This window comes from Microtus ochrogaster, chromosome 5 (genome assembly GCF_000317375.1).
Source record: "Microtus ochrogaster isolate Prairie Vole_2 chromosome 5, MicOch1.0, whole genome shotgun sequence".
In the NCBI taxonomy this organism is placed as follows: domain Eukaryota; kingdom Metazoa; phylum Chordata; class Mammalia; order Rodentia; family Cricetidae; genus Microtus; species Microtus ochrogaster.
In genome coordinates, this window is record NC_022012.1 from 76,215,807 (window position 1) to 76,224,968 (window position 9,162).

Genomic DNA, 9,162 nt, shown 5'->3' on the forward strand with positions numbered 1-9,162 from the left:
GAGTTGAGAGCCTGTGCACTGTATTAGAGAGTTGTGAGCTTGTGCACTGTATTAGAGAGTTGAGAGCCTGTGCACTGTATTAGAGAGTTGAGAGCTTGTGCACTGTATTAGAGAGTTGAGAGTCTCTGCAGGGTGTGTTAGAGAGTTGGTGCTTTCAAGAGGATTTAAGTTTGCTTGGGGAAACAAGGCAAAATAGTAAAAAATTAAAATACAAAGCAGGACAAGTTTGAAAAAATGATGTATTATTTGTTGTTTGAATGTCCTTTTATGAAGTGATCTAGGGTGTTGGTTTTTTTATTTGCAACTGTTTTGTTCTTCTGTTTTTAGTAAAGATATTACTTGTATATTCACAGTACAAATTTTTTATGAGTTCTATGTATAATTTTCCTACTCTGTGACTTGATGTTTTATTATCCTTTATAATATCTTTTTAAGATGAAAGTTTTATTGAGATAATTATATACCCACATGGATTTATAAGAACTAATAGAATTATTTGCATGCTTTCCCCAAATAATAACAAAGTGAAATATTATAGTATGATATCACCATCAGGATATATATTGCTTGTACTGAGGACCAGACATAGGGCATTGTCCATGGTCGGCAAGCACTCTACCACTGAGCTATGTGCTAACCCTCAGTCAGGATACGGATTCCGTCAAGACTGGAATATTTTTATCACCAAAGGCTACAGCCCTATCAACTTCTCTCTAAACCCCTTTAATCCCTGGCATCCAAAATCTGTTCTTCATTGTATAATTTTGTCATTTCAAAACTGTCACATAAATGCACTCATAAGAGTATGTAACCTTTGGGTTGGGTATTTCTCCACTAAGGTCAATCTTCAGGAGAATCCTCCAGGTTGTAGGTTTTTTTGGAGGGGGATACATTCTGACATTTCCATGAATACAATATACTTTAGCCATATTCACTTCTTTTATTACTCTGTTGTTCCCACCCCCTTCTCCTTCCCTTTCTACACCAATAGTTATCTCCCTTTGATCTTCCTATCTTTCCCCTCTCCTAACTACTCCTACATATGAGAAAATTAGAAAATACTTGTGTTTATGGAAAATAGGCAGGTCCCATGAATTTTCCAGCAAATGGTGTGATTGTCTTAATAGACCCCATTGTCTATGTGTGCTTATTTATTTATTTATTTAAATCTATTATCTCTGGATAAGAAGCCAAGCTGATTCAAGGATTCAAGGAGAAACAGGCATATCTATAGTAAACTGATTTTGAGTCCTTTGTTTATATGCCAAGATGTGATACGGCTGAATCATGTGGAACTTAGATGTTTCATTGTTTCCACACTAGTTTCCATAGTGTGGACTAATTTACATCACCACAATTGTGAATCAGTGTTCCCTTTTCCTCCCTGGATCCTCTATAGCATTCATTGTGAGACACTGAGCATTCTTTTCTTTATTAGTGGGACACTGGTACTTCTTTGGAGATCATCTTTTCAGCTTAATCTCCTATTTATTCACTTGAGTATTTACTCTTTGGTTACTCCTTGGAGTCCTTTATATACTCTAAACATGGCCCTCCTACTGGGTGGACAGCCAACAAAGCTTTTACCCTGTTCTAAAAGGTTTCTTTTCACTTGCTGATGTTTCTTCTTCAGGAACAAGGCTTTTTAATTTTATGTAATCACATTAATGTTTTGTTATTATTTCTTGAAATGTTGGCTATTTAAAAAGCCTTTGCCCATGCTTAGATCTTGAAGTGTTTTTCCTGTTTTTCTCTAGAATGCTCAGAGTTTCAGGTACTACCTTAAAGTCTTTGGTCCATTTTGGTTTAGTTTTTGAACAGCATGAGAGGTGAGGCTTTAGTTTCAGTCTTCTATATATGGACATCTGGTTTTCCCATCATTTGGTAAACAGGTTGTCTTTTTTTCCAATACATATTTTTTGGTATCTTTGTCAAGAATCACATAGTTATAACTTCTTAGGCTTATTTCTTGCTCTTCTTTTCTATTTTAAAAATATAGCCGGGCGGTGGTGGTGGTAGTCTCCACAGCTTTTATGAGTTCTAGGAATCAAACTCCCACTCTCATGCTTGCTGAGCAAGTACTTTATCCACTGGCTCACCTTCCCAGCTCCTTTGCCTTCTACTGGGTAGAACAATGCTGTTTTAGTTATGCCTCTGGAGTACAGTTTACAGTCAGGTGTTGTGATATGTCTAGGATTACTGATTTTGCTTAGACTTGGGGGCAACTAAGGCCTACTTCTGTGAAGAATGTTACTGGAATTTTGATGGAAATTGCATTGAATCCATACTTCATTTTTGGTAATATGACCATTTAAACAATGTTAATTCTGCTGTTTGTTTGTTTTTTAATTAGCATAAATAGAATTAGTTTTCTGGCTTCTTTTTAAACCTCAATGATCTGTTGTTGGGATCTAGAAAAGATTAGCTGGGCGGTGGTTGTGCACACCTTTAATCCCAGCACTCAGGAGGCAGAGGCAGGTGGATCTCTGTGAATTTAAGGCCAGCCTGATCTACAGAGTGAGTTCCAGGACAGCTAGGACTACACAGAGAAACCCTGTCTCAAACCCTGTCCCCCGCAAAGGAAAGAAAATCTACTAGGTTTTGTGTGTTGATTTAGTACCATTCTACTTGTTGAGAGTTTTTTAAATCAGAACAATAATCTTCTGATAGAGTCCTTTATGTATATGCTCAAATCTGAAAACATGATTATTTGACTTTTTATTTCCTAACAACAACCCTTTTATTTCTTCTTGCCTTGCTGCATTGAGTAAGAATTCAAGAACTATACAGAGTGAGAATGGGAAGAGTTGATCACCTTGTCTCTTCCCTGATTTCGTTTTCTCACACTCCTTGTATCATTAGGTTATGAGGCCCACATGTAGCCTCTATTATGGCGAGGTATGCTCATTCTCTTCCTAGTTTCTTCAGAGTTTTTTTTTTATCATGAAAAGATTGTGAACTTTGTCAAAGGCTTTTTCTGTGTGTATTGAAATAACTATAGGACTTTTATCTGATTATGTTTATATGCTGTACTATATTTAACTAATACATATGTTGTCCCCTCTTTGCATTCAGAATGAATCTGTCTTGGTCATGATATGGATTCTTTTTAATATTTTGTTGAATTCAGTTGAAGCTCGTTGCGATAATTACCCATGTACTGCTAAGTAATGTTCCATGTTAGCATGCTGCAGCTGCTAAGTAATGTTCCATGTTAGCATGCTGCAGCTGCTAAGTAATGTTCCATGTTAGCATGCTGCAGCTGCTAAGCTGTGCACCTGTTGAAGGAAACGGTCATTTCAAGCTTTCTGCAGTTCTGAGTCAGCGCCTATAAACATGAGTGTGCAGACGTTGTATGGAATGAGTGAACTCACTCTTTGGCTGAATCCTTAGGTGTGTGATTACATACGTGCTCTCCTCTTTTAGGATCAATGTGTAGGCATGCGATCCCTGTGTCTTAAGGTGTTTTTATGTCTGCTTCATCTACCTACATTTAGATTCATACCAGGAAGTGTTAAAGATTTTTGGTTCAACCATCAAAAATAATGTCTAGATGCAAAAGGAAAAAGAATGTCTTTTATTTCTGCTGATAATTTGCTGTCTGTGTTCTTCACTTTCTCATCTTGCAAGCATTCTTTTCTGATCATTTCCTTCCTGTTTAGCCATTCTCTTAGAGTCTGTATATGATGATATATTATTTTGATTTTCTTTCATCTGGGAATGTGTTGAGTACCCATCTTTTTTTCCCAAAAGAAAAACTTTTTAAAAGCTGCTTTAAAAAACATGATTTTTTAAAATGTACATTAGTGTTTTGCTTGTGTGTGTATGTGTGTGTCTGATTCCCTGGACCTAGAATTACAGAGAAGTGGGTGAGCTGCCATGTAGGTGCTGGAAATTGAACCTGGGTCCTCTGAAAGAGCAGTCACTGCTCCTAACCACTGAGATATCTCTCCAGCCCCTCAAAAACTTTTCATTAAGCATATGATTCTGGTTGCCATGTCTTTGTTTTAGCACTTCAGGAAAAAAAGTCATGCCATGTCATTTTTCAGCCTCTGATTAGAAACCCATTGACAGTGAAGTTTTTCTCCAGTAGGTAAGATATGACTTTTCTCTATCTGCTTTTGATATTTTATTTTGCATTTTCAGTTTTCAGTTTTTAGCATGATATGTGTTGCCTTGGAATTCCTCAGCTTTTGCCCATTTCCACTTGGCTTAGTTTCTTAAACCTGTGGCTTTTATTTACCAGGTGTGGATTGCTCACAGCCATTGTTTCTCTTTACAGCCTCCCTCTGTATCTTTTCTCCCTCTGTATTGACCGCAATGGCACAGACACAGACTCTCTTGTCCCATAAGTCCTTAGGCTCTGCTCACTTCTCTTCATTCTGCCTCGTGTCTGTTACTCAGATTGAGTGATTTCTGCTTTTCTGTCTTCCAAATCACTGATTCCTTTATGTCTTTCATTTTAATTTTGAGTCATTCTCTGTAGGTTATTGCATTTTTAGTTTTTTTTATTTTGTTTCTTTTCATACATTATAATTCATTGTAGAGATTTTATAATTTTCAATTTGTTTTAAGTGTGTTTGTAATTGCTTAAGGGGCATTTTATGATGACTGCTTTATCATATATATATATATGTATATATGCTTTAATGTTCATGAATGATTTTTTTGTTCATGTGTGAGGCTGACCTAAACTCCTTTGTAATGTTTTCTTACATTTTTATTTAGCAAATATATAAAATGTCACATGGCTAATAGGTTATGTTATATTTTGATACATATATGTATTGCATAATATTTAAACCAATTTGAACACATTCATCTCAAATATCTATCATTTCTATATGGTAGGAACTTTTGACATATGTGGGACATTATTATCAACTGTCACTATACTCGTTGAAATAGCACACCAAAACTTCTTGTTCTTTTCTAATTCTGTGCTGGCTAATTTTCCATTAACTTGACATAGGCTAGAATCATTTGGGAAAAGGGACTCTAAATTGAGAAAATGCCTTCATAACATCTGCCTGTGGGCAAGTCTATGGGGCATTTTTTTGTTTAGTGACTGATATAGGAGGACCCAGCCATTTTTGATAGCGCCACCTTTGGCAACCTGGGTGTATACTTAATTAGACTTAGGGGAGCAAACTGAGAAGTAGCACTCCTCCATGGCCTCTGTATCATTTCCTGTCTCCAGCTTCCTGCTTTGAGTTCCTTCTCTGACTTCCCTGGATAATGGACTACAGCCTGTAAGCCGAAATAAACTCCTTCCTCCCAGGTTGCTTTTGGGCAGGGTGTTCAGTCATAGCAATAGAAATCTAAGACACTGTGATTCAACACTATGAGCAATATCTCCCCATCTCTCCTTCCCCCTTACTCTCCAAGCCTTTGTTAGCTACCACTCTACTGTCAACTTCTATGAAATTAACCTATCTAGATTTCACATATGTGGCAATCATCGTGTTCTATTATTAGTTCTTGTGGAACCTCCATTTTCCATAATTTATGTTCCCATTGATATAGCTTAACATTGGTGACACCATTGTGTCTCAGTCCACCAATAAGTTGCTTACAAGGCTGCAGTGGGTTTCAATTCCTCCAATGGACACACCTCTCACCCAGGAAAAAGAAACCTACCATTAAAGTCTTCTGAATTTGCAGTTTTGCACCCAGTTGCATTAGACAGCCTGCTCCTTTCACGCTCCTATTGGGAAATGTCCTTCCTGCAGCCAGTCAGGGCCTGCCCAGCCAACCTCACGCACACCCCTGTCCTCCCTGCATAAAGCTCACTTCTGTAACTCTTTGGCTGCACTGTCTCCTCACCTTGACTACAAACACCTGCTTCGTTTCTGCTGCTATAGCACGTTTCTCCTGGCACAGTGTGCAGGGGCGTGTTCATTTTATCCACATCCTTGCCAGAACTTTGTGAGTTTAGTCTTTTTAGCAATAGTTCTTCACGTTGGGGTGAGAGGACTGGCAGGTGCTTCGTCTAATTGACCTCCAGCAAGTTTGCTCTCATCCTCAAGTTCATCATGTCTCGGCTGTAAGATCCCTCTTGCAAACCTGGACCTTCCATACACATTCTAGGTAGGAAAAGGGGGGAAACAGTGGTGATGGGCATGTTTCCTTTTAAATCTATCAGCACATGACCGTTAGCCGCAGGGGAGACAGGGAAATATCCAGGGGTAGGGTCACTGTTTTCATTTAGACTGCTTAGACCGAATACATAGCATGATGAGTTGTGATCAGTCCAATCCATCAGTAAGCATTCTGTCCTTTATTGGCTTACCTAAATATAGTTAATAATTGAGATATATTTAAAACTGACTTCCAAAATTAAACTTTTAAATTACATATCCTTTATTTCTTGATAAATCTGACAACCTTAGGAACTGGGTATATTCTCACCCTAAAAAAAAAAACAGGTTTTAAATTATTCAGGAAGAAAGGAGGAGGCTATTTGTATGCAGGCATCAGTAACGACCACAGAAGCATACAGATTTGTCAAGAAAAATACCAACGGGCTGGAGAGATGGCTCGGTGGTTAAGAGCACTTGCTGAGGACCCAGCTGCAGTTCTCAGCACCCATGTGACAGCTTACAACTGTCTGCAACTCTAGTTCCAAGGGATCCAATGCCCTCTTCTGAATTCTGTTGCCACCAGGCATACAGACATACATGCAGCAAAAATTATTTATTTTTTTACTTTACAAATGAATGATTTTTTTCCCCTTCTGAAATGGCCAATGTCTCTCCTAGAAATGTTTGTCTTAGAAACTTTCCAGAAGGGAACCTGACTTTGAAATCAGGCAATCCTAGGAATACAACTTTATAAAGATACAGGCACACTGCTCAGATGTGTGTGTCCCATAAAGTCCATGGCCAGAGAGTAAGTGCAGCAAAGCCGCGGCCTCTGACTAGGCACCCGAGAGTCCGTAGGTCCCATTGGCTGTGCCTTATCTGTGCAAAATGGATAAGACTTTGCAACCTCTTCTCTAAATTTAACCAAAATTCTTTAAAAGTTGACTGAGCTCCCGAGGTGCAAATGAGGAGCAGAAGGAGAGAGAACATGAGCAAGGAAGTCAGGGCTGCGAGGGGGTGCACCCACCCACTGTGACGGTGGGGCCCATCTAATGGGAACTCACCAAGGCCAGCTGGACTGGGACTGATGGAGCATGTGATCAAACCGGACTCTCTGAACGTGGCTGACAAGGAGGGCTGCTGAGAAGCCAAGGACAATGGCACTGGGTTTTTATTCTACTCCATATACTGGCTTTGTGGGAGCCTAGTCTGTTTGGATCCTCACCTTCCTAGACCTTGGACTTCCCACAGGGCAGGGAACCCTGACTGCTCTTTGGACTGAAGAGGGAGGGGGAGGGGAATTGGGGGAAGGGGGAGGAAAATGGGAGGAGGTGAGGAGGTGAAAATTTGTAATAATAATAATCATAATCATAATAATCATAATAATAATAATAAAAGAGTAGAGAAAAAAGTTGAAAACTTGTCAAGTACTATGTTGTCTAAGCACAGGAATTTAGCCTCAAAACTCACTTGTCTTTAAGAGCCTAAAAGGTAAACAAAAACTGTACTGAGTCTGCAGACATTAGGAAAAACAAGTTCTGCTTGTAAATGTATGGATTCAAGACACCCAGGATGGAGCAGAGGAGGACAGCAGAGTTCCAAGTGAGCACCAGAAAGAAGAGTGCAGAGGTCAAGGCAAGAACTTGTAGGCTTCTAATGGGGTCTGCTGACTCCGTGTGGTGTACTGGACTACAGAATGGGAGGAGTCACAGAGGGACTCACTAGAAGCCATAATCAGAGAGTGGACAAATGCAACAAACAGATGCAACAAACAAATTCCTCCTGTGGCAAGTTTTGATGCTCTGAAATTCTTGTTACTTCTATAAAGATGCCCAACTTGAGGCTGAGTTAACTGAGTCCTCCGAGTGAGCCTAAATTGTGCATTGCTATCATTTATTACATTTGATCAATGTCAATTCTTTCAAAGACTGCTGTTACAGAACAGACAGAAAAGAGGGCTGAGTTGAAGGACTTGGGATGGAAGAAGGCTCACATTTTTGTATTCAACAGCCATTCAAATAATCCTTTTCTTCCTTGGTAAGAATAATGGAAGGGTTTTCTTCCTAGAAGGCCAAGCTTGGCCTATCTGCAGAGGGCAGTTGAGTTTGCAGCCAGCTTGCAGGAAAGAGGTGACTGAGAGAGTTGTTGCTTGTAGATTAATAATTCCAAAAATAATCTTTATGGTGTTATTCACCAAATCAGTTCCCTCAGGGCATTTTAACATTTTAATTTCTAGTCATCTTTTTTTAATAGCTACCCAATAAAATAGTCCATCATATGCAACTATATTAATTATCTTGTCCATAAACTTGGGAATGTGGCAATTTAAAGGAGTCTTCATTTTAAGAAACAAATTTTCCTCTCTAATCTTTGTGCTTTACAGGTCTAATTTTTGTCCAGGCATTTTGCATGCGGCGGGCTGACCATGTGTCCTTTTTTTTTTTTTTTTGGTTTTTCGAGACAGGGTTTCTCTGTGGTTTTGGAGACTGTCCTGGAACTAGCTCTTGTAGACCAGGCTGGTCTCGAACTCACAGAGATCCGCCTGCCTCTGCCTCCCGAGTGCTGGGACTAACGGCGTGCGCCACCACCGCCCAGCCTGACCATGTGTTCTAAGGAAGTAGTTGTCGTCCCATAGATTTGGCTTTGGAGTTAGCAGTCAAAGAGGTGTCATGATTTGGGTACAGGAAATGCAGGGAGGAAGCAAACAGTGGGTGACAGAGCCACAGGACTTGTGAACTGAACTCCACAGCATCCACCAAATGGCTCAGCCTCTCTTTCTAAAAGAAATAACTTTGCCCTACCTCCCTCCACAGCCCCCTTTGCTTTAGGTCAGAAGTCATACCAAATTGCAGAAGATGTGGAAGAGCCTCACAAGAAACAAAAGACGAAGGTACTCATGTTTCTAACACAGAAAGAAAGCTGGGCTCTGCAATAGCATCTTTTCAGCAGCTCCTGGGAGCATTGCAGCTACTATTGTTATGACTCTTCTCTGTGGTGCAATGGGTCAAAGGCAGAGCCTCCCACACCCTGCTCACTACTGAACATACAGTCAGTCCCTGCTTTTAAAAGGGAAGATGAA

The 9,162-nt window shown here is 39.7% G+C and overlaps 1 protein-coding gene across 1 annotated transcript in view; it reads left to right on the forward strand.

Moving 5' to 3' along the window:
• Window positions 1-9,162, forward strand: part of Iqch (IQ motif containing H) — a 136,227-nt gene that overhangs the window by 1,175 nt on the left and 125,890 nt on the right. Inside the window, exon 2 of the mRNA XM_013346489.1 lies at window positions 8,897-8,973. Within this exon, the coding sequence (XP_013201943.1) occupies window positions 8,897-8,973 (77 nt within the window). The remainder of the gene's footprint in view (window positions 1-8,896; window positions 8,974-9,162) is intronic.